This window comes from Abramis brama (assembly GCF_963993115.1).
Source record: "Abramis brama genome assembly, chromosome: 25".
NCBI classification, from domain to species: Eukaryota; Metazoa; Chordata; class Actinopteri; order Cypriniformes; family Leuciscidae; genus Abramis; species Abramis brama.
In genome coordinates this window covers 13,524,116-13,549,149 of record NC_139987.1, presented here as the reverse complement: position 1 = coordinate 13,549,149, position 25,034 = coordinate 13,524,116, and the positions used below count along the sequence as shown (strand labels likewise).

General features: G+C 39.7%; 1 protein-coding gene across 3 annotated transcripts in view; it reads left to right on the top strand.

Moving 5' to 3' along the window:
• tiam1a (TIAM Rac1 associated GEF 1a) overlaps positions 1-25,034 on the top strand; it is a 62,600-nt gene that overhangs the window by 20,991 nt on the left and 16,575 nt on the right. For 2 of the 3 annotated variants that reach the window (XM_084104697.1, XM_084104696.1), the window contains exons 2-14: positions 9,329-9,421; positions 10,478-11,411; positions 12,176-12,656; positions 13,354-13,526; positions 14,551-14,775; positions 15,924-16,109; positions 17,676-17,822; positions 18,079-18,153; positions 19,682-19,855; positions 21,703-21,807; positions 22,490-22,571; positions 22,660-22,746; positions 24,590-24,802. In XM_084104697.1, coding sequence (XP_083960823.1) covers positions 10,488-11,411; positions 12,176-12,656; positions 13,354-13,526; positions 14,551-14,775; positions 15,924-16,109; positions 17,676-17,822; positions 18,079-18,153; positions 19,682-19,855; positions 21,703-21,807; positions 22,490-22,571; positions 22,660-22,746; positions 24,590-24,802 — 2,872 coding nt within the window. In that variant the 5' untranslated portion in view covers positions 9,329-9,421; positions 10,478-10,487. The remainder of the gene's footprint in view (positions 1-9,328; positions 9,422-10,477; positions 11,412-12,175; positions 12,657-13,353; positions 13,527-14,550; positions 14,776-15,923; positions 16,110-17,675; positions 17,823-18,078; positions 18,154-19,681; positions 19,856-21,702; positions 21,808-22,489; positions 22,572-22,659; positions 22,747-24,589; positions 24,803-25,034) is intronic. The other variant, XM_084104698.1, reaches the window with a different exon arrangement.

Below are 25,034 nucleotides of genomic sequence, written 5' to 3'. Positions count from 1 at the left end.
AAAATGTTTTAATTTATAAAATATTTTTTTTAAAATTTTTTAATTTATAAAATATTTTTTTCAAAATTAACATATATTTTATAATTGTGTTATTTGAATGTTTTAATTTCATACGATTTTTTTTTTACTTATTAACCTTATTTTTTATCATGTTGCAATGAGAATTGCATTTATTTGAGAAATGCGCTTCAGTTTGAACGATCAGATCTCAAGTAGTTGTTTTTTTTGGTCAATCAGGACATGACGTGTATGTAACATCACACATAAGTGTCTACAGCTGTTTCTGAATCCACTATTTTCACTCCCTCTTTCCTCAAATACTGATTCACATGTATGGAAATGCCTTCAATGTTTATGTTGCCTCATGAATACTTGCAGTGTAAGGATCAGATTAGGCGAACACATTTGAAATTGGATGCTGTTTCCAGGATAACACAAGTTTTTAAAGTTGTCTCTTTCTTTTTTGTTATTTTAGCTTTGTATGAGAGAAGAGCAGCATCCAGACATATTCATCCGAAATCATCCTTTTGTCTCTTGCCCTCCCCATTTCTCTCTCTCTCTCTCTTTCGCCCCAGACTGGCACTCTTTGTTCAAGCGTGTCATTGGAAGTGTGTAAATCGTGAGCCCCTCAGCCAAACATTTTCCCCTCTGATCAGTGAGAGGACCCATCTGCAGTCCTCCTCCTCCTCCTCTTCTCTTCCTGCATGTCATCACTCCATTTTCCCCAGACAGAGGACACAAATTAGCCCCATTTACACTCCATTTCCCCCAACTTCACTGCCTCTAACCTGATAATGACTGGTGCATCTAGATGAATTAGGATGATGGCGATGAATTGTGTGTGGGCGTGTAACATCAGGATAGACATGGGTCTCTGCAATGATGATGAATCTGATGAACACACACCTGAAAAAAATAAAGCAATAAGCTATGAGAGGCCTTGCGTTACAGTGATTTCACCACGGGTAAGAGGTGGTCTTAAGCTTGATGTGAAGTATAGAGGTAAAATCACTGTAACGCATGGTCTCAAGGGCTTATTGCTTTGTATGAAATGGCATCAATAGCAAAATGATAAAAAAAACACGTTCCCCTAATAGTTATATTTATTATTACTGCTTACCGCTGCCAAAACCATAGCAACTTAATTAATAAAAAAATAATATAGAGTGTGTGTTTATTTGCATATTGCCTTTAAATGCGGCTCATCCAATCAGAATTTAGTAAATAAGTCATTATTTTCCCATATATATTTCCCTTAAATAATAGACGTAACCTAATAGAATACAATACAAATAAAATAAAAGAGATGTAAAATGGTTGTCATTAATCTCGGCGTTTTTGCTTGAATGCTTTACCAATGCACTATCAACACAACTACAGATTAGAATTGTGGATGAAATATTATAAAAGGGAGAATAGAATAATAAAATGTTTGTCAGGAATATCTCAAAGTTTTGCACGTGACTTTTTTTTAACAAAGGAACTATCAACAAAAGCACGGATCAGAGAGATGAACGTGACTTCAGGCGTTGAGAGAAAGCGTTTTGGTCCCCTGCAGTCTAGATGTGCTCCCCACAGCCAGGCACAGTTGGCTTTACTGGCGTAATAATGGAACAGCAGATTTCGTCTGCCCCTTCGAGAGGTTTAAATGGGAAAGCCTTTGAGGAGCATACAGTATGGCCATTGCGCTGCTTAGAGGGGTTCGTTTGAGACATGTTAGGCTCTCGGCAGGACTAGTCCTGATCCAACTTCATCCTCAGGTCAGCAGCCTTCTGAAAGAGAGAGATTTGAATGGTCCCCCAAGGATTTTGAGAAGAAAATCAAACACAAATCTACTATTATTTGATGTCAACCTGTGGTTGTAGATTTCTGTATGCATGGCATGGTGGGATTAGAGTGTAACTTCAAGCTTTGTTCGATCCCTGAATAATTTTTTCATACAGACTTTGATGTCAAACATCAAAAAACACATGAAATTGTGAAATTTGTGCACACCTCTTTGATGTGATAGACTGCCATAAGTTCTAGTGTAAAATCACCCTTAATTTTGGCTTCTTCATTTATCAAACAGATTACCATGGGATGTCACCCTGGTGTATTATCAATCTCTCCTTTTTGTTCTTTCGTCATCACTCTATCATTAACACGTCTGCAAAGGCTTAGATAACACGGCATTCCAGGTCATGGTGCGTTATTGAACAAAAGAGAGGAAACTGGTCTGGTGGTCCCAGAGGAAGTAACCACAATCCTTCCTCACTTTGACCGGTGGCAAACAGACTGCCAGTAAAGTCGCATTATAGATAAAAAGCTATGAACAAATTGGCCTTCTTATAGTATTTTTAGCACTAGCACTACTCACTACAGGATGTTAAGTGTGAAAAATGAATCACACTTTTAGTTTGGCCATATTTGTTCATGTGCTAATAAAAAAAGCAACTGAATACGAACATAAATGATGATGATAACGCCACACTAGAAACCAAGACAGGCTATCTCGGGTCGATGGGGGGTTAGACACACCGGTGGTTTGAGTTTAAAGCATCATCCACTCATTACCGGCTCATTGAGCTGTGCCGAACGCAGGCACGGTCAGGAGCCCGGAGACATGAGGGAGGAGTCCTGTCACTTCATTTGGATTAATGGACAGTTAATATCTCCTGTCTTTTGAAGACCTTCAGAACTAGTCTTAAGGAAATGGTCACCCATGCTGTCAGGCTGTGTATATGATAGGACTTCCTTTTGTCTTTGTTTTTGTAGTTTGACATGAATGATTGAGCTATTGTAGTTTAAGTATGAGATGGGTGCTTAAAATGAAAAAAAAAAAGGTTTATTTTGGCTGGGCTTTGTGACACTGTTATGGATAGGACAGAGGTGACAGGAAAGAATGAGGAGCGGAGGGGGGATGGGATCAGGAAATGACCCCTGCTGGACTCAGGCCGGCCATAAGACATGCTTTCAGAATTTAGTTATTTTTATCAGTGTAAACTTTTCAGTTTTGTTTAGATTTGTTATGTTTATATTATATTATATTACTCTACTATATTTTTAAATACAGTAAAATATCGATAAATATACATTTATATACTTTATTACCAGTAAACATATATTACCAGTATTCGTTAATCAACATTATTTTCCTGTTAATGAAATGGACCCTTGCGAGTATTTTCATGTTTCATAATAAATTAAACTAAGCTAAAATAAAATAAAATAAAGATGAGAATAGATTAAAATACAATTGAATATCTCAACAATTTTGCTTGAAAGATTTGCATGTGACACTAACACAAGTACAGATGAAAATGACTTCACATGACATGATTTGATTACTTTTTACAAATTTGTGATATAATGCCTCAATAAACTCATAATTACTGCTTATTAATAGTTAGTAAGGTAGTTATTAAGGTTTTGGGTATAGGATTAAGGGATGTAGAATATGGTAATGCAGAATAAGGCATTAATATGTGCTTTATAAGTACTAATAAACAGCCAGTATCCTAGTAATATGCATGCTAATAAGCAACTAGTTAATAGTGAGAATTGGACCGAAAGTGTTACCAAAAAACATTATCAAAACATGTTAATATATATATTTTTTCATGTCTATGTAATATACCCTGGTCAGTATTTTCATGTTCCATTGATGTGAATCTTTCTAGCTGCTTGTTTTTCTACCTCCTTCCTTGGAAAAGATGATGTTAATCTTCCCATCCTGGTGTGCGTAACGTTTTCATGCAGTGATCCGTCATACGAGTAACAAAAACATGTGAAGACTTCAGTACCTGTGGTGATAAGCTTCTTATAAAGTCTCCTCTTTAAACTCTTAACCTCTCTCGCTGTCGGTCTCTCTCTTGTTCTCTGTCAACTCCCTCTTATTTTCCATTATTCCCGAGGGCGTTTCATTACAGCTTTCAAGTCCCTCTCATCTCAAGCTAAGTTGGTCATTCCTGGTCGGGAATCCATGGAAGAATGTGAGAAATGGGGAGATTCGCCTGTGGGCAGGGTGGGTTTCAGTGGGTTCAGGGCTTAGGGTATTGTTAAAAGGGACATGCACCAATTAGCAATGAATGTAGATGGACTATTAAAGGGATCTTAAATTAGTTTCACAGGCACAAGAAAAAGGTCAACACTGTTACAGTGGGGATGGATTTATAGAGCTGACACACTCGATGAGATTTTTACCATCAGCACTGTTTGGAAAATGACCTGCTGTGTTTTCACCTCAAGTTCAGTTCAGTACTTTTTTTAGTAAAATATCTCTTAGGTGTGTTGACTAAGCAGAATTACACTTGTTATGAAGGGAAAAAAGAGCAGAGGGGAAGAGAGAGGATGTTTTTCCTTTGTTCAAATGAATAAAAGAGAATTGTTGATGAATAAAAGAGAAAGAATAAAAGAAGTGAGCCTATAGATCACACCAAACAAAAGGAAATGAAAAAAAAAATGTCAGGGCAGAGAGAGAGAGAGAACTTGAGGGAGGGAGCCATTATTATCTGATACCTGAGAAGTTTTTTTTGTGTGCGTGTGTGTGTGTGTGTGGTGTGGGGGGTTGGTTGGCTATTGGAGGGAAGTGTGTCTGGGTGGGGACTGTTAAAAGTGTCAAATATTTGGTGGCCGTTGTGGCAGGAAGTTCAACAAAAAAGTTGTTTTCTTTTCTATTGCAAAGTCAGTCTGAAGAGACAGTGAATGTAAATATAAACAGAAACCAATGAATTATTATGAAAATGACATTATACTGTTTTGTTATTGACTCTACTCATGATTCCATGACAACATTTACACAGAATCTGTGACAAAGGTCTGCTGAAACCTTTCCAGATTTCTGCAGAATTCAAGTGTCCCATAATGAATCATAATTTTCTGCTAATCACATACTGTTGTTAGTATCAACTAGAACTGGGTGAAAAAAACCAAAAAACATTACTTCAGTCTTCAGTGTCACATGATCCTTCAGAATTCATTCTAATATGTTGATTTGGTGCTAAAATAACATTTATTTGTATTATCAATGTAATAAAGATGTGCTGCTTAATATATTTGTGATGAATAAAAAGCTCAAAAGAACATCATCAATCAAAACTTTTGATCAATTTAATGTAAAAAAGTTCAAATTGATTTAAAAAAGATCAAAACCCAATCTTTTTTTATTAGTATTATTATTATTGAATTTATATGCAGAATGGCTCACAGAGAGTTCAGTGTACATTGAGTGCAAACTGACTTTTGATCTGATTCTTTGAAGCGGATGATTCAAAAGAACAGATTCGTTAAAATGAATCAAACTTCCAAAAAAAAGCACAGAGAAAATCGATGAATTTCTGGGCACAAAACTGCATGATCTTTAGGAATCTAATGTCCAAATAACATGTTACAGCATTTTTCACAAAACTATTTTATTTTTATATCATTAATAGAAAATGATATTGTATATATTGTAAACATTTGATGCTATATAGCTCAGCACTATCTATGAAGTAATCTGTCAGCAGAGACAGACAAAGACAGTGTGGGCAGTGATTACTCTTGTCTTTGTCTGCGCTCTCTCAATTATACTAACAAGAGTAGATTGTGCACATGCAAAATTATAGATTCCATCTGACTGAACAATGGAGCATTTCTAACCCAGTCTCTCCTGTGCTCACTCTCTCTGTCTGGGTGTGCAGTTAAACGCCCCGTAGTCTTCCTCAACTCGGTGAAGCAGTGCTGGGCTTTGGGGAGATTTTAAACCTTGCTCTTTGCCTCAGGCCTTAAAGACAAGCAGCAGAAACAAAAAGACTGTGTATTGGACTAATGGGAGCAGGTTTAGGGAACGAGAATAATGCATTTGTGTTTTGCTTCCCCCTCACTAGCAGTCATCACTCATCGCTTTTCTTTGTCTAGAGAACATCTATCTTCTCTTCCATCATAAATGACTAATATGAGCATCCAAGTGCTTTTTTATATTTATACTATAATATCTGATTGAGTTAAGTTTGCAGACTTATCAGAGTCTATTTGCGGGTGCAATTTTGCAGTATTCTCAAGCAGGCCTGTCTGTGCTTTATAATGTGATAAATGGAGACATTTCAGATGATTATACTTCAGTAATGATATGTTCGCTCCACTTTTTAATTTAGTATCGAAGAGCGTTATTCGTTGCACACCCCCTCAGTTTTGAGAGAGCTAAGTAAAGTGAAGTTACTGAGCGCTACAGAACTATAAAGAGTTTTACTAGCCACTCTTATCTTTATATTCCTTATGAATCATTTTTTAAAGATTGAGAGTGTTTTGTGCTACCTGTAGGGATGTGTTAATGTGAACTAGCTGGAGGAAGCTAAAGAAAGCAAAGCTGTGATATCTTGCTTTTTAACACTCGACTTGTGCTGGTGATCTATTCCACAGCCGCTCTTTTTGCTCAAACAAAAGATTATCTGAGAGAGGGAACGGGATGTTCAGTAGAGTCAGTCCGATTCATTATTCCATTACAATGCACACCCTCCTCACGGCCAAACATTGGCTTTATTCTGCAGATGGGACTGGGGGAGAAAACATTCATCAGAGAGGGGGGACGGGAAAGAAAGAAAGGATGACATAAAGAAATGTGACATATGAAAAGAGGAAAGACAAAATGTGATGTTAAAGACAAAGTAGGAAAGAAAAAATACTAACAGGTTGATAGATAGATAGACAGACAGACAAAAAAGAGAATAAGCAGTGTGGAGGCTGAGGTAAGATCAGAGTGTGTGTGTGTGCTGGATGTGTGTGTGGTTTAATAACGGAGCTCAGGCTAGCACATCCTTCACAGTGAGGGAAGTGAAGTGGAGGAGGTGTCCTCCTAAGTGCCTGTGATTAAACATTCACAGTGAGGCTATACAAGGCTCAGCAGGCTATTCCACCACCACACACCCTTCCTCCATCCTCTCCACCTGCTTCTACCCTGCAGGAGACGTCCTGCTCCAAGATGACAAAAACACATTCACAAACAACAAGAATATATATATATATATATGAGCGTCATAACTCAGAGTTTTACATATAGCGATCAACATTTCGCATTTGTGTTAGCTTGGGGTCTGTTGTCGTCATGCTGAGATTTATTACACATTATTATTGCTGAATCCAAATATCATGTAGGTGAGAAGTAGGAGGGAAGGAGAGAGTGGGCAGAAGGTCACTCGGTTCATTCGCTGACTCACGTTTGCCGCTCTGCTCAGCGGGATCACAGTTTCTCTCATCGATTTTCGCTAACCTTTTGGTTATGACTGCAATGACATTTTAACTGTAGATCCCCGCTGAGATATTCCATCTGGAGCATGTTTTCGAAGCAGAAGATTTGATATTTAATGCGATCGGATCAGATGGTAACAGATCTGTGTTTGATTAGCACACATATGCTTATATATCGTCACAGCTAAGGGAAACACAGTGGAAAGTCCCTTTAAGGCTAGTTGGCGTCCATCTTGAGCAGCTATTTCCAGTCATTTACATACAGCTTATTTTCTCGAAAGACTGCAGTCTACAAAAAAAGTTAGCTAATAGTGCATTCATGTAAGAAAGATTGTATTTATGAGTTGAACACACATGAGAACCACCACAATGTCCTAATTACAAGTCGGAAAAAAAGCACAGTTTCTGAGTTGGAGGCATGTCAGTGAAAAAAAAAAAAAAACGGCGAACACAATGGATGCATCTATAGTTGATGGTAAATATGTTGAAAAGTATGAAATTACTATTTTAACAACAAAACCAGTTAAGTTGTTAGTATTGTACAATTACAATAGAATATATAACAATTCTATTTACAGCACCTTCATACATTATAGAAACATAAAAAGGAAAAACATGCACATTCTTTATTCAACGTTTAATATATGTATATATTTATTAGAAAAAAGTGCATTGCCATCTTGCACTGACCAAAGTGACTTGAACACACCTGACCTAGTAATTATGAATTCCCAATAAAATGAAAATATCTATTGCAAAATATCTATAGTGGGTAATCAGAAATCGGAATACTACTGGAGATGCTTTTTTCACATCAGAGTTTGGTCCTCTATTAACCCACACCCACAAGTGAACTTCACATTTGAATTGCTGATATAAAAGCCTAAATATCTTGTGGAGGATTAATCTAATGGTAGTAGTATGAAGGAGGGGACATGGACAGGAAGGAGGAGCAGAAATATAGAGGGGGAGGGCAGAGCTGCAAAAAAAGTGAAATGCAGTGAAAAATGGGGTCAACTCTAGTTTATGTAAGTCTACAGCAAGGTTTAGTAGATTTACTGCAGTGCAGAGTTTTTCTATCACTTCTCTGATGTACACGAACAAACACATACACCAGACTGTCGTCCTGAGTATAGAGTGCGTCATATGGGTCTCTATCTCTCACTTTATTGGCCTTAAGGTCTTGTTGACCCTTTCTGTCAAAGCTGGACATGATCCAGAGAAATACACACTGACCTCAACAAACACATTCACACACAAGCTTCTGTTACGCAGACTGTTTGTATCACAAACCCTCTGGCAGCGAGAAACTACACAGGCACACAAGAAGACACAACATTTTTATAGTAAAAAACTAGATTTGTGTGGTCCTTACCAATGTAAACTCGCCAGCACAATACTAGGGTGTTTTGGTTGGCTGCTAAGGTGATCTAAAGGGGGTTGCTATTTTCTGGACCAAGTCAAAAGAGCCCATCCCAAGTCTCAATGATATTCTGGTTTCTAGATATGGCTTGAGTACCTCCTATATAAGTTTAAATGGATCCAATACGCAAATTTAGCTTTTTATCTTTTCTTTATCCTCTTCCTCTGTTTCTATCCCCTGGTTACTGGAGCAGTGACCGTGTCATTCTGAAGCTAATCCATAAAATGCAGCGTGTAGTCTGAACCTTCTCATATTGAATCTTCTAATATTTATACCTGCTGCAGTATGGAGATGAGGCTTTCTCTCTGCTCTTTTCTCTGGATTAGTAGAAACTGGGTCAGATTGGCACTGAAGAACATATAACTGGGTTCAGCTTTAAGACTACTGCTGGGTAGCCTTGATCTTCTGACGTAATTACTGTATTGTTGGCTTCTTAAGGAACTGAGACGAATCAGAAAATTCTTCCTCTTGTGCAGCAGGGAAGGAGTGTGAAAATTGTTGTGTAAGTGTTGTGTGTGCTTTTGTGACCACACCTACGAACAGGTGTGCTGTCATGTTCTCATATGTGTCTTGAAATCCACCCAAACCCAAAAACTCCTAGACGTCTTATCCATGAACAGCAATCCAAACTATCCTTGTGTCTGAACTTAATCTTCCACTGTTCCTTTTTTTAAAATGTGTGTTATATTTCTTTTTCAGGGAAAACTGCTGTAGGGCTGATCAGGACCATGAGGTCAATAAATAAGAGCATTGCCGTCTGGAAATGCATCTGATCCACTGTTTCTGCCTCAGGTACTGTTGCTGATCTTATATGATGTCATGTGCTAACACAATAGAATTGTGTTTTTTAGGCAGCTCAAAACCAATAAGCTACCTTGCTGCCAATTGCAGCAATTAAGTTCAACAATGTTTGCTATTAGCATGTAAATTGCATAAAAACAGACTCAAATATCGGGTAAAACGTTCCATTTTATTTACTTTCCGAAGTATAACTGAATAAAATAATTAAACATGTAGGTTTATAATTAACATTTCTTCCGCCTAGCCCAGCGTCTTGAATTTAGTTTTTCCCAAAGCTTGTCACAATGGGAATTGGAATGGGAACATTATGGGACTGGCTATAATTGCTTGTGCAAACTAGGTATCACAAGCAATTATGAGGCAGCATTATTATCTTACCTTCTGGGATAGCCTTCATGTTGGGAGTGTGTCTATGATGCCTTAAAATGCTGCTTCTATAAGTTTTTGAACAGAATAAATATCTCTCATGATTATTCTGTGATTCCATAAAAAAGCCTTAAATGGTACAAAATTGAATTCCTTTTTCTTCTTAGAACTAATTTATTAGAATTTTACCCTAATTGAACCGTTCCAACAATTTCAAGAGGTTACAACTGAGAAACACTCTCTAATGGAGGTAATTAAAAAAAATTCACTGATGTTCTCAACACGGGGGGTTGAGAGGTTTCACATCCCACTCCTTCGCTCACTCTCTTGTGTCTTTGTGTGCGTCAGAGATATTTCTGGTGTTAGACTCTGATCACATGCAATTCAGCTCTCACTTTTAGAGATGGTATTTAGAGACTGAATTTCTGTTCTGTAGGTACATCCTCTTTCATTCTGTTGCTTTCTCTTTCTGCACTGTAATAATTCTTTACATAGGAGTTGGATCTAGCAGTTATGCTGCGTTAGAGCTGGAGTGACTCTTTCATGGTCTCTAGATAGCATCTTAAGAAGAATGTGATGTTTGCTGGTCAGTCAGGTTTTAGCCCTTGCTAGTGTTTGGTGGGTCTTAACTTCATCCGTAGGTAGCTGTCCTATATCTAACCCATGTTGTGTCTTTCACAGACGTTAAACCATGGGAAATGTGGAGAGCCAAAATGGAGGCCACGCCTACTACAGTGAGGGGCAGGGCCACCTCTCACGAAAGCACATGACCCGATCACTTCGCATCTCTAACAAGCAGTCTCGACGATCGCGTCATGCCTCAACCAGCAAGGCTGAACACCGCAACTCTGAGACCAGCACAAAATCTAGCAGCACTCCTTCCATCCCACAGTCCTTAAGTGAAAATGGCCTGGAACCCTTCAATGAGACGGATGCTTTGGAGGGCTATGGGGGCACCATTTGGGTGGACCGGATGGCCATGAACTTGCGGCCGATGTCCTTCCACGACAACTTGGCGGATCCCACCATCACGCCTGGCTCCGAAGACGGAGTTGAGATGGACACAGTGGTGGCAGACGGTTGTGATGATGATGATGGACTTTTCACAGGTGAGGACACATACCTGCAGAGGACCAGAGACGGTCCTCGGGAAGGTGGCAGCTTCAAGAAGAAGCGCTCCAAATCTGCAGACATGTGGAGAGAGGATTCCATGGAGTTCTCCCTGTCGGATCTAAGCCAAGAGCATCTGACAAGCACAGAGGAGATTATAGGGACAAATGAGGATGAGGACAAAAGCTTTGCCAACTGTGGAGGACGGCGTCGCACCTCCAGCCCACAGACTCTCGAGTCTCACTCAGGAGAAAGAGCCAACTCTTTAGATGAACTTTGCACACCTCTTCGTGGCTCCCACCATCTCTATAATGGTCACAATCCCGAGAGGACGGAGGGAGGCGGAATGAACAGCGAGATCTTGTCTCCTGCGGAGGAGGAAGGGAACGGATATGGAGCGTACACTCTTCCTTGTCGTCGTTCTCACTGCCTGTCTGAAGGACTGTCCAATCATCAGGCTACCATCTGCTCCCGTATGCAGGGACGGCGTGCGCAAACAACACATGTAAGTTATTCCTCTGACAAATGTTTTTTCACATCCTCTCAAAATAAAGACTGTTATGAATCATGTGCACTTTGCATACTTCCAAACCTGCCAAATAGTGTCGTCCATTTATTTAGAACCTTGTTGCTAAAGTGCAACAACCAAGAACTGGATGAAGAGCTTATTGGATTCTCTGAGGGAATTTTTTATTTAACTTTTAGGTCTAGTAAAATGTGAAAGATAAAAACGCTCCAGGATCTTTAAAATCAAATTCTGATTTTGACTTTCATATTTGATGTGATCTGAACTGTCTTTGCTTGTCAAAGAGCTTCCAATTTTGAAAGGTCTCAGGGGACACTTCAAACACAACTTTCATGTTCAAGCCTGTGGCAGCTACTTTGGACAAAAGTGTTTTTGAAACATGTCATTTCCCATAATCTACCTGCGAGGAACTGCAGTGTTTCTGTGTTGGCAAAGGGAAGCTGCCCCTTCTCCTTAGAATGTCTTCCTCTTTCTGTTCCTCTTTCATGCACTGGTAAACAAGCTGAGAACAAGTACAGATTAGTCTCTTCCTTTGTGTCTGTCAAAATAGGAAAGAAAGAAGAGCCGTTCATCAGCTCAATGGAAGTTAGTTTCCATTAAAAATGTTCTGAATTGTCAAACTATTATTTGGGGTGAAGGAGTTCTGAGAAGGAATTCTTGTTTGGAGGATGTCCCATATGAAGTGCTGTCACTGTAGAGGGAGTGTCATCTTTTATCTGCATTAACCTGGTCTGTGTGTGTAGGATATCACAGCTTGTGAGGGCAGCGAGTATGGAGACAGTGGTATTGACGGTGGTGCAGCTGAGGTCGAGCACTCCTCGCGCCGTTGCAAGGCCATGTCTGCGTCCTTCTCCGTCTACTCCACTGCTAGCGGAAGCATCTTCGCGGGAAGCGACAGTGGCAGTAGCAGCGGAGGTGGAGGAGACCGTGAACGTCAAGCTGGTGGAGATCAAGGCGTGTACGAGAACTTCCGTCACGAGCTGGACTTGAACTCCAGACAGACGCGGGAATGCCTCGAGGAAGCCAGTTCCGCTGCCAGCGATGAAAGGAGCAGTGGAACGCTAAGCTCCGTTTACCCCTCAGACATTCTACTTAGCACGGTGCAGGGCACTGTGCGGAAGGCCGGCATACTGGCTGTGAAGAACTTCTTAGTGCACAAAAAGAATAAGAGGGTGGAGTCAGCAGCAAAAAGGAAGTGGAAGCAGTACTGGGTGTCACTCAAAGGTGAGATACAAGCTATGTTTAGAATAGCATATTGCTCTTACTATTTCTGCAGTATATTGTGTGTATACTGTACATTGTACACCTGGATGTCCTCCTACATTTGATTAAATGTACAGTATACAACAGAGCGCACTTCACTGGGTATTCTGTCCCACAGTACAAATCGTTCTGCTTGATCTTTTGTTTTTAAACTCGTTGACCCTGCTTCAGTTATTAAATATCATGCACTTGCCATTTCACATCGGGCTTATTACACCAAACCCTAATACATTTATTTTCTAACTCTGAGCTTTTGATTCTTGCTGTTTGATGTGTGTACCTTTGCCATGACTTTTCAATAACAGTCTAATTTAATGCTCAGAGACATTTCTTTCAGCAGTTGCTATTGTAAAGAAACACAAAATAGTATACTAGACATTACTGGTCTTCCTTTGTGTCAGAACCATAATCAAGTTATCTAAAGAGTTTTCTACAAACCTTTTGCCATCTATTAAATCTAATGCAGCTCGTCCCATATGCTTCAAATATAATTATCACCGACAACATCCTTTACACAGCTATTCATCTTCTTATGACAATTGTGGGGAGCAAATAATCACCCCAGTTCTGCTTCATGTAGATGAATCAAGATTCTGAAACTTGTATTACATTTCCAGTTACATATTTTCTGATCTTTCTTCTCAACTTATTCTCCCAGGATGCACTCTGTTTTTCTACGAAACGGATGGGCGTTCAGGGATTGACCACAACAGCATCCACAAACATGCAGTCTGGGTGGAGAACAGCATTGTCCAGGCTGTACCAGAACATCCCAAGAAAGACTTCGTGTTTTGTCTGAGCAATGCACTGGGAGACGCCTTTCTCTTCCAGGTAAGTCTGGAAAAATCTCAAAAGACTAATATAAATGTGATTCCAGTTAGATTCCAATTTTTCAGGGTAGCATTTGAAACCCTTGGTGAGGTTTCTGTCCATACATTTATGACGACCTGTATCCAGTTGATATAGAATTGTCCGACTTCAATACACATGGTCCACTGTTTCATTCAAAACTGCTGAATGATATTTCTAAATTTCTGTGGGTCTCGGTGGCATTTTATTCTGTGACAGGTGACAGCATCCTACTTACCATGTGACATTCTTAAAGGTTAAGTAGTCAGGCTTGACAGTCAAATCTATGTGACTGTCATTTAGTTATTAAAAGGATATTTCACCGCTGGAAAGATGAATGTGTATTTAAATTGGGTCATTTATGTAGTAGAAATGTGAAATTATTTTAGAAGTTGGTGCCTTCTAGACTGAGAAAAGCCAGAAAATGTATTTTTGGCTCATGTGGATGAAAGACAACAACTCCCAGAATGCACTTGCTTCGCTGCCCTACGAGGCCACTCCCAAGACACGCCTACCAGTTACAGAGGGCAGTATCGGAAGAAATGATACAACTAGGCTACTACGTTTTATCGGAGATCCCACCACCTATGGGCGGGTTGAAAACATGCAGAACTAGATCCTCCTACTGGCTGTAGTCTCTAGCCTCTGGCCAAAAAAGCCTCAGATGACGCAAAATGACGATTTTTGTGTCGTCTGAGGTTTTTTTCCAGACACACAATACAGAAATCTCTCTTCTCAGGGGGACATGCACAGTCATTCGAAAATACTACCGGGTTTCTACTGATACAAAGCTTAATGCTAATCGGTGAAGTATCCCTTTAATATAATTTTTTTTAGTGCTGAAAGTATCTCGTTGTTGCTATGGCGATAAAATTATGATGTCAAGTGATGTATAACCTTATAAATCTGGAGTGCCAATTTTTAGAAACTGTTTTTCCCATTGTAGCCAAAATGCCAGTGGGCATCCTATAGTGAGAATGTAATGGTCTGATCTACTTCATTTTAGACATCAGGTCAAACAGAGCTGGAAAACTGGATAACCGCCATCCACTCAGCCTGCGCCGCGGTCGTCGCCCGTCAGCACCACCGCGAGGACACGGTACGATTGCTGCGTTCTGAGATCAAGAAGCTTGAACAGAAGATCGACATGGATGAGAAAATGAAGAAGATGGGTGAAATGCAGCTCTCTGCCGTCACTGATGGGAAGAAGAGGAAGACTATCCTGGAGCAGGTATGCACAGGCCACATATGCAAATTTCTAGGATTAGGTTTTGGTATATGCCAATGGTTGAACAAAGAGATATTTTCAAACTCATATCATTGGTTGAGCCAGTTAATAAAAATGTTTAAACATTAAATAAAATTAAAGCTTCACCTTAAGACTCTTACCCTTGGCTTCACAGACAGGGCTTAGATTAAACCAGGAGTAGGCCTTGGTTAAAATAGGACATTTAAGTAGCTTCTATAACCATGCCGTAGAAAATACATTACTGGTGTGCATCTTGAGACAAAAAAATGGCACTGACATTTTTTAAGATATGCCAGTGCACGTTGCTTTCAGTTAAAACAGCTCAAACATGCATTTTAGTCTAGGACTAGGCTTAAAGGTAGAGCCAGCGATTTCTGAGAAACGCTGTTGAAAGTGGATTGGACTGAGCACCAAAGCACACTTGTAGCCACTCAGCAGTAAGGGGCGTGTCCACTCATGAGGAGGGAGGTGCCTGTGCTGCATAGCATGTTTGTGAATTTGGGGGTGGAGCTATCAATATAGGGGTGTGATCCTTTTGGGTAGGGGCGTGTTTGCTTTGGTGATTTCTCAACAGTGTTTCTCAGAAATCGCTTACTGCACCTTTAAGCCTTGTCTGTGAAACTGGGCAATAACCTATTAACCTTTAACTATTCACACACTCTGCAGAAATTATCCTTTAATGCGTATTAACTAGCACACAAAGATTTGGTGTTTTTGTGATGCTAATGTATATTTGTGCGAGTATGTGGGGTTTTTTTTATGTGGCTTCTAAACTAATCTGACTAACATGTGATTTGATTCTACTTACATAAAAGATGAGTGTGTAAATGTGCGTCTATTCACTTATTTGTGTGTGTGATGTACTTGTCTGTTGGTGTGGAGGTGGGCATACTCCTCCATGGTCTCTGAATAGACTCAGGTCATGCTGGCTTGGAGGAGGCCTGCTGACTAATGATTTATCCCAGCATCCTCCTCCAGTAAACAAAACCCTATTAAAACACTGCCCACACTCTAATAGTCAGTAGCTTAAGGGCACTCATCAGTGTGCGAATGCAGAAAATAGAAAGTGCAGGGCATTTTAAAGTACTAATAAAGTTTAAAAAAAAAAATCTTTCTTTCCTTTTGTTCAGATATTCCTCTGGGAGCAGAATTTGGAGCAGTTTCATATGGACATGTTCCGGTATCGCTGTTACCTGTCCAGCCTGCAGGGCGGCGAGCTTCCAAATCCAAAACGCCTACTTGCTGTTGCTTCCCGCCCCACCAAACTGTCCATGGGTCGTCTTGGCATTTTTTCAGTATCATCCTTTCATGCCCTGGTATGAAATACACGCATATATACAAACCTCCATGCTCAAAACACCAAAACACACTCAGTATCAGTGCATAATTCTCTCTTTCTCTCTGTTTCGCACACATCTTTTCTCATTCACACGTTTAGTTAACATCCTCTTCATTTTAATCCACTCCACAAGAGCCCAGTGAGCTCTGAGCTGCCTGCCAGCCTGTTCTTGGCCTGAATCCTAACAGAAACTGCATAACAAAACATGCTGTCATCATCATGTTTTTGTCATTCCTGTGGTTCAGCAGAGAACGTACAGAATGGCGTAATATGCAGCTGTATGAACGCCTCACCTCAGGCGTCACAGTGTTGTGTAGAAAAGCAACTCCCATTTTATTGCATAACTCATTGAGTTCCTTGTAAATTAAACCAAAATTGACAGAAAATCATTGACTTTTTAAATAATGAAAAAGGGAGAAGTTTTTGTTATTGTATTTTCCCCTTAAAAGCATGTTTTTTTAAAGCATCATTCTAATCACTGGCTTAAACCTTAAATGTCTTTATACAATTTACTTTCTTGTTTCTTCTCTCTTATAAAGCAAGCCACAGGGTTTTGTCTTTAGACACTGTACTGCAGATGTCACCTAAACTACCAAGGTTTTATGGTTATGGGAAATCCTCCATACAGACTGATTACTGAGGAAATCCTTTATGGCTTCTGTGGCACTAACGTTTATTATCCCAGAAATGTCAGTGTGGTTTCGTTTCGGGGTGTGTGAACAGGACATCTCCACACCATGGCAGTTTATGTGTGTACTGCTTCTGAAATGAGTCATGGTGTCAGATTTTTTCCCATCACTGATCTTTGTTTGAAGCCTAAAGGCAAAGGGATGTTTTTTTCCCCTCTCTTTCCTGATATTTTCTCACAGTGTCACTGAGGCTGTTTGAAATCAATGAAGGCTTAAACATCTAGGCAGAGTAAAGGCCTGTTCACAACAAGAATGATAATTATAAAAATAACTATATTAGCATCCACACCAACAGACATTAACATTCTGTTTATTACAAGCATGAAACCGCAGTTGTGCTGTCTGCCGCTCGAGCTCTGTAAAGTTGGGTGGATTCTGACTGGCTGTCAATGTTTTTAAAAATTTCTGAAAGTGATTACACCAATATTGTCCTTTGTGTCGTTATCATTATAAGTGTGGTGGACGTTGCTATTCTAGTAGAATTAGACTGATTATTAAAACTGTATAGTTATTGTTCTTGGTGTGAACAACCATCAAGAGTTATTTCCTATAAATAAAACTTTTGTGTGTTGTTTAAATGTTTGATACTAGTAGATCTCACTAATCATGGGATTGGTGAAACATTTAAAGGACTAGTCCACAAAAAAAAAAAAAAATACTTATTTACACAAAAGGAGACATTTTGAACAATGTTTATGCTGCATTTTCCCATACATTCCCATTATTTTTGATCTTCCCCTTTAAAGATTTAATCCATAGTGACAAATGCTATTTTTTTTAAAACTACCATCACATGTGCTTGATACTCTCTTAGATGTTTATTGCCTTTCTGTATGCGTGTTTGTGTTGCACAGGTGGCAGCGAGGACGGATGGGGGAATTCGTAAACGTACCCAAGCCTTGTCTCGTTCCTCCAGTAAACGGAAGAGCCGTTTCTCCTCTCTATGGGGTCTGGACACTACCTCAAAAAAGAAAACCAAAGGCAGACCCAGCATTAACCAGGTTCACATCTGCTAAACATCTGCTACAGTCTGTTTATGGCACATTTTACGTGTTACAATTTTACATGTTACAATTTGCGATTGTAAGTTTGTATGTGGTATAAGTACATTCAAATAACTTAAAATCATCTCTCACATTTATGGTGGGACCCAACTTAATGTTCATGATCTTATCCTCCCTTGAAACATCCATAACATGCTATTTCGCAGATAAAACTCCAAATTCGTCTCAACTAGTTGTTTTGTCTCAACCTAAGGTGTTCGTAGACGGGGAAGAGCCGGTTAAGAGGAATCTCGAGCACATGTTTGAGGACACTGGAAAGGAGACACTGGTGAGGACGACGCTAATAGTTCTCAGCATGCTTTACATAATTAAAACTCTCAAAGAGAATACTGTCAGAGGCAGAACGCATAAGAACCGAGATGTTAATGCTGTGTGGATCTCCCAATGGGAACTGGAAAGAGCTAGAGAGAGAGTTAAGTCACCCAAGCTGGGCTGCAGGCCCTCGGAGAGAAGCGGCGGGAGGCCCAGGCTCCTCTCCCACCTGGCACGTCCATTAACAGCCAGGAGAGGAGGCAGATGGCGAGTGTTTTGGGGGGGGAGTGCGTGTGTGTGAGTTGAATGAGTGACAGAATGTTGGAGTGTTTAATGTATTGTCTGCATGTGTCTGCCAGTTTGTGAGTGTGTTTAAGTCCCTCTGACCCATTTCCCGCTCTCCTTCACCATGTGTGGGCTTGCTGTCTCTCCATGATGTGGGACCACCATCGCAGCTACTCTGTGGGCAGATTGTTGAGGGAAAGGGGAGGGTGCTAGGCTGTCACCCGATAGTGTGGGATAAGCTATCTGAGCCAGGCAGCATGCCGTCACTGACAGCAGGCCAGACCCGCTGACAGACCCAAGAGCCCCCGAAAGACCCACAATGCACTTCCAAGCCGGTACACGTCAGCCCATCGATCACCCGCCAGACGTCTAACAGCGCCGTTGTCAGACAGAGGCGCTGAGTATTGCACTGGGCTTGCCTTGCACATTGCTGTGCTTGGATGCCAAGTTAATTAGTATCAGATTAGATATCATCACATTGTCTGCTGCATCGATCCAGACAGCCCTGCTTAAATGTGATAAGCCCGATTTGTGCAAATATAGCCTGGAAACTGACACCTCAGTAAATCTGCATTCGGAGGTTTTGTGATATTGTCTTGTGGTAATCACCATTCTAATGCATTTTAGTATTCATCAGCATGAAATTGACACTGTTTACTTTCTTAATGCACGTTTGTGGTGGTGTTGTGCACAAATTATCAGTAAAAATAAAATAAAAAAATCTTCATCATCGCGGATTTTTCCTTTTGAGCGACATCATTTAAGATGTGTTGGCTATTGGTTAATGTTAACCAATCAATCCAAGCAATTCCCGATGGATGAAATCAAGTTACATCCTTCATTTTAGGATTGGGCAATATCGGCAGCCATATCGGTATCGGTCCGATAAGTAAAACAGGCCATGAAATAGTAAAAAATAAAAAATAATTCCAGTGTGGTTGAAATCAAGTTCTGTCCTACTTTTTTCAGGATTGCACAATATTTCTACAGTCATATCAGTATCAGTAAAGCAAAATATGCCATAAAATATAGTATACTGAAATATAAAATATATATAGATATGATATCTACTGTCAAATTGGTTATTATTAAAAAAAAAAATGAATTGATGGTATTGGTAGTTTGCATAGCAGTATGTCCCTAAATTTCTTTGCTCTGAAATAAATCACATTATATACGTTAAATGGGTTGTGAAAACCATTTCAAGTTGACATTAAGCACATTCAAAAATAGTTTATTTATTTTTTCAATTGTTTTAGCAGAAGGACAAAGAGGGTTCGGTGAAAAGCCTCCCCCAACACAAGACAGACAGTGAAGTTTGGGTGCCCGACTACCTCACGCCATCCTGGGTCTCTTTACCTGACGATCGACCTGTGTTGGCTATCATACAACCGGGGGAGACGGCCATGGAGGCCCTGGAGACACTGTGCAAGGTAAATGTCATGTGTACTCGCAAACAGAACTTTTCAAATCAAATAGATTACCTTGAATCCTGTCAAACTGAAGTTCCCAGAGGCAGGTATCCTTACCTATTTTAACCATGCTTTCTTCTAACATATAATTCCTCTCATAGTTTCATGTTGAACAGCAAGTTTCAATGTCGCATCAGCCTACATTATTGTGACAAGATTAGCATATATAACCACACCCACCTGAACGTTGCCTCAGAAATATTATATATGATTGTTGAAAAAGTAGTTCACACATAATTGATTTTGTTGTCCTGCTTGTCATCTTTTGTCATGAGGTGTTAGCACACATTAGCTACAGATATGTCAGCTGTGCCATTTGGTTCTTTCACAAACAAGATCACAGTTTCACCATACAGTCATCTTGCAGCCCATCTGCAACAATGAAGAGGAAATTTAATACCTAAAACACACTTCAATATCATCAAAGCAGAGTAATATTATGATTCATCCATGGCTAACATCTCATGTAACACATTTCCTGAAAACACAAAACTTGCCCACCCCTCCTTTGATGCTGGAGTTGTTGAGAAAGTGCTAGAACTTTCCATTTCCCAAGGCAAACTGCTAAAGTGTCAGTGAGTTATTTCTTCTTGCGGTTATCTTCCTGTTATCATTCTGCTGTAGTAGCTCTCTGCCTCTTTCCTTGTCTGTTCTCAGCCTCTGTCACCACAGAGTGTTCTAGAATGCTCTTATCCACACTTCTCGTAATGTCTTTAAGCATTTATGTACATAACACACCACGTCTTATTCAAACTTGAATGCCAGTGAAGCAATCACACTACAGTTACTCTGTCCAGTATTTAAATTTATTGGTCATCTACATGCATCTCTTTAGATAGTCTGAAGCAGAGTAGCATGAAACATAAAGAAATATAAATAAATTATCCTGCGATTAAGTGGCCGCACTAAATCCCAGAAATGGTTTTCTGTCAAGCCCTGAAATAAAATATTAACCAATTCACACTGGAGAACATAAAGTTTACATCCTCTGTCATGGACAGTCTTTTTAAGCATTTTAAGATGGTCGTAAGTAACAGCACAGATTAAATGCTGACTTTTATTGCTGAATGTAAATAGTTTCTCTCTATTTATTTAGACTTCCTCTTTTGTTAATCTTTCTATTTGTACAGCTCTCTGGAATACCTTATTCTAATTGGTCAGTTGCAGCATTCTGTTGTCAAATATATGTCATGTCATCCCACAGTCTCCACTTTCTTCTTCTTTCTTAATATATATTTCAATAAAACAATATTTCATGACCTTTTTCACTTGTTTAGTAAGTGGGATAATGTACAGTCTTATACAGTTTATGTTTTTATTATATATTTATATTTAGTGTTAATATAATATAATATACTATATTATAATTGACTATATATAATAATTCCTGGTTCTCCTCAAACTTAAGACTTTGACTATGATAGCATGTTAAGAACCGATAAACAGCTGCAAGTTCATGTCCTGTCTGGTCCATTGGGACAAAGAAAACGTTTTTTGATGAGGTCATTGACTTCAGTACTTTTATATGAAAGGCACAGGGATCTGAACAAAGCTCATAACCTCATATGTCTCTTGAGGGCTTGAGCCATGTTATCCATCCCCCATCTTTCCTGCTGAGTGATCATACAGGCCACAGTGAGCTGCCATTTAAGGGATCATTAATGCGCAATCCTTGCAGCCAGTGCTCTATAAACACAATGCATAATTTGCCAACTATAGTCTAACAAGGTTAATTTTTAGTGTATAAAGACACAAATATTAATAAGAAAGTGATTACAACCATTCAAACTTGTTTTTTCACTTCACAGGCTCACAGACTGGATCTTTCCAAGCACTATATACGGTTGAAGTTCCTTGTCGAGAGTCAATTGCAATTGTATGTCCCCAAGCCTGAGGAGGACCTCTGTGACCTGGTGAGTCCAACGAAGAGAGCTTGTCAGCGGCCACAGCGTTTCCTGGACAGCTAAGAACGCTTAGCGGTCACAGACTCAGCGTGGGGTGAATTTATTAGACTGTGACGGGATCTGCAATGTGCCGCAGATAGTTTAAAGTTTTAAAGTTCTGACTGCGATGTAGGTTAAAGCGAGTCTAAACTCTCCGACAGCCTTGAGGCTGCTGCATATGTTATGAATTATGTAGAAGATGCATGTACTGCATAATGCACTCAGAATAGTTCTTCTATCCCTGTGTGTGTGTGTGTGTGTATGTGTGTGTGTGGAGTCTGGGGAAAACCACCTCTGCAATGACTGTGCAACCTCAAAAGCTAATTTACTTTGCTCTTTTTTTCATGGTTGCTCTTCTAAGATGACAGATAATCTTTGTGTTTTCCATGTCTCCTCTCATCTTTTCACTTTCTCTCTGTAGAGACTTGATTCTCTCTTACTTTTATTCTCCCTGAAATGATCAAAGCCTCAGTTTTGTCTCAGGCTCTCTTGAGAATGGGCTGATTTTTATTTAGCGTATCTACGCCATGAATTTCAGCAGACTAAGACATTTTCCATGATGTATATGAGCTCTTTCTGCTGTCATACTGTAAATGAACTGTACATCCTAAAAGTGCAATATGACTCTTTCTCTCTTTCTTCCTTTGTTCAGCTGTTCAAAGAAATTGAAATTTGTGCCAAGACAAACAAAGTCATCCAGTTCGATAGAGATGAGTCCTGTGCCATAGGCTACGGTAACAATGCTGTTTAGTTTATTTCTGTTTTTAATTCCTGTTGTTTGTTCCTTTTTCAGTTATTTATCTCTCGTTCTATCTTCTCCAGGTTTCTCGGTGGCAGTAGTAGAGGAGGATGGAAGCCAGCAGCTTCATATCACTGATGTGAAAGCCGGAGGTCTGGCATTCGCCAAAGGTGTGTGACGAAAACTCAACAGATAGCTGTTCTTCGTTATAGCCAAGCCATTTACAGTGTTGGGGAAGATACTTTGAAACTGGACCCACAACAGTCATTCTGCGATAGAATGAAAAGCATAGTGTGATTGCTAAAAATAAGAATTTACTTCAAAGAGATTAGAATCTAGTTTGGCAATGCATTTCTCTTTTGTTTATGGGATGCTTAATCATGAAAACAGTTCCTAGATTATCTTACTGCCTCTTTTTGGCAGCTGTTCCAGGTCCAAATCAGAACCTTATGCCGTCCTCCCCACTGTAAATGCCTCACTTGCAGTAGTCTGTAAAACTGCTGAGAAATTAGCAAGGGAATATGGAGGAGTCTGAATTGAGATGACTGACCCAAATCTCCACTGGACTGGAGGAAAATCATTTAAAAAGCTTTCACATGAGCACAGGATTACTAAGTTAAATTAAAACCATTACACACTGCCAGTGATATCTGTGCCAAGCGAGTGCGCTCATTAAGAGCAACCTTCAGAACGGGTTCAGATACTCTCTGTTCCAGGAAGTCCACTTATTGAGCGTCAGAGTATTTTAATTAGTGGCGCTTTCTAAGATAAGCATCGCTATTATTATTGCTCATACTAAGGGTCAGGGATTTGTGCTAAACCCCCAAGAATTAAACCTGTGTGACTGAATGCACAGTATACAACGCACATGAACTTTCCCTGCTGCGAAAAAAAAACATTTAAAACAGCTTAATGCTGGCCTTAGCTTGTTTAAGATAGTCATCCATCCTGACCCATTAGGTTTTCAGCTGGTTTCGCTGAAAATTGCCCAAAACCTAAGCTTAGACTAGCTAGCAAGCTAGGTATAAGGTTGGTTTAAAAAAAAAAAAAAAACATCTGCAGGGTTTTGTTTCAGTATCGTTAGTAATTCTACCCAGAAGGCCTTGCAAAAGTGGTAGTGCACAAGAAAATGCTTGTCTGGATGAATAGTAAGGCAGATGGATGCAAATCCAAGTGGACAGTGTCTAGCGTGGAAAGCAATTCCCTCTTTTTTGGAAGAATATGCCCCAACAAAGAATTGGCTCATCAGGACCATGTGCTGTCCAAACTGAATGGAGTGTGTGTGCGTGCATGTGTGTGAAATACGCACAGACAAACTTGCTTGGAGGTAATACTCAAATTCAGGACAGTTTGGATGCACAGCACTGGGGGCGCTTGTTGATGACATCACCCCAACATTCATCATCACTCCATTGCCTGGGGCAGAGCCGAGCCATCCAGTGAAAAACCATTATTACAGCTGACATTTTGCTTCATGTAAAACTGGGTCACACTTCAGGCAGTTTGTGCATGCATGCATGTGTGTAAATCCATACAGCATTCATAAAAGCTCAGAAACAGAGGGGGAAATTCAGCTCCAGCAAGAGTTGGGAGGCTGGGCATGGACGTCAATAATCAATTCAAGTGGCAATCCTACCTAAAGAGTGTTAACTGAGCTATTTGAGGCTAATTGAGCAGCTGATGTATTGGTAATTGATAATTAAGGAAGGGGGAGGAGCAGACACGTTTCCCCCCTTTGTTCTCATCCTGTTTAGTACAACATACACAGCAAATCAAATCTACTTGAATAATAAGAATGTAATCATTCTCTAACATGGTTATATGAATAATTAACTTTTTGCATTAATAATTAACCTCTGACAGCATATAGTTTTGCACCTCTGTAAGAAAACAAGGACTTTTTTAAATGTTTTAAGATAAATTAATATTTTTGTCTGCTTCTGTTTTTGAGTGATGTAATTTTGAGGGGTTACAAAGTTGATTTAATTTTTGTAAAACATTGTGTGTGTTCAGGTCTGCGAGCAGGTGATGAGATTCTGAAATTGAACAGTAAGCCGGCGAGCGTTTTGGAGCTGGCAGACATGCAGGCTGCGTTTTCTCTGCCCTGTCTCACCCTGACTGTCAGCACGCTGCCCGCTACCGATCCACACCAGCTGTGCCTGCTGCCTCCCCGCCGATCGGACGGGGCGCAGGACCTCTGCACTGACATCTTTTCCCAGAGTCAGGGTAAACCTCTTCACCACTGTCTTTATTTTTTTCATATATTTCCATATTTTCTTGCCATCAATTTAATTTGGTACCGATAGTAGATGAGGCATTACTCCACCTTAAGTCATTCTGAAATCATAAAAATCAGCACTAGAATTTGACCGTACATCAACATACTGTACTACTTGAGATACGTTACCATTTAAAAGTTTGTGGTCAGTAAGATTAAAGACTGCATTTATTTAATTAA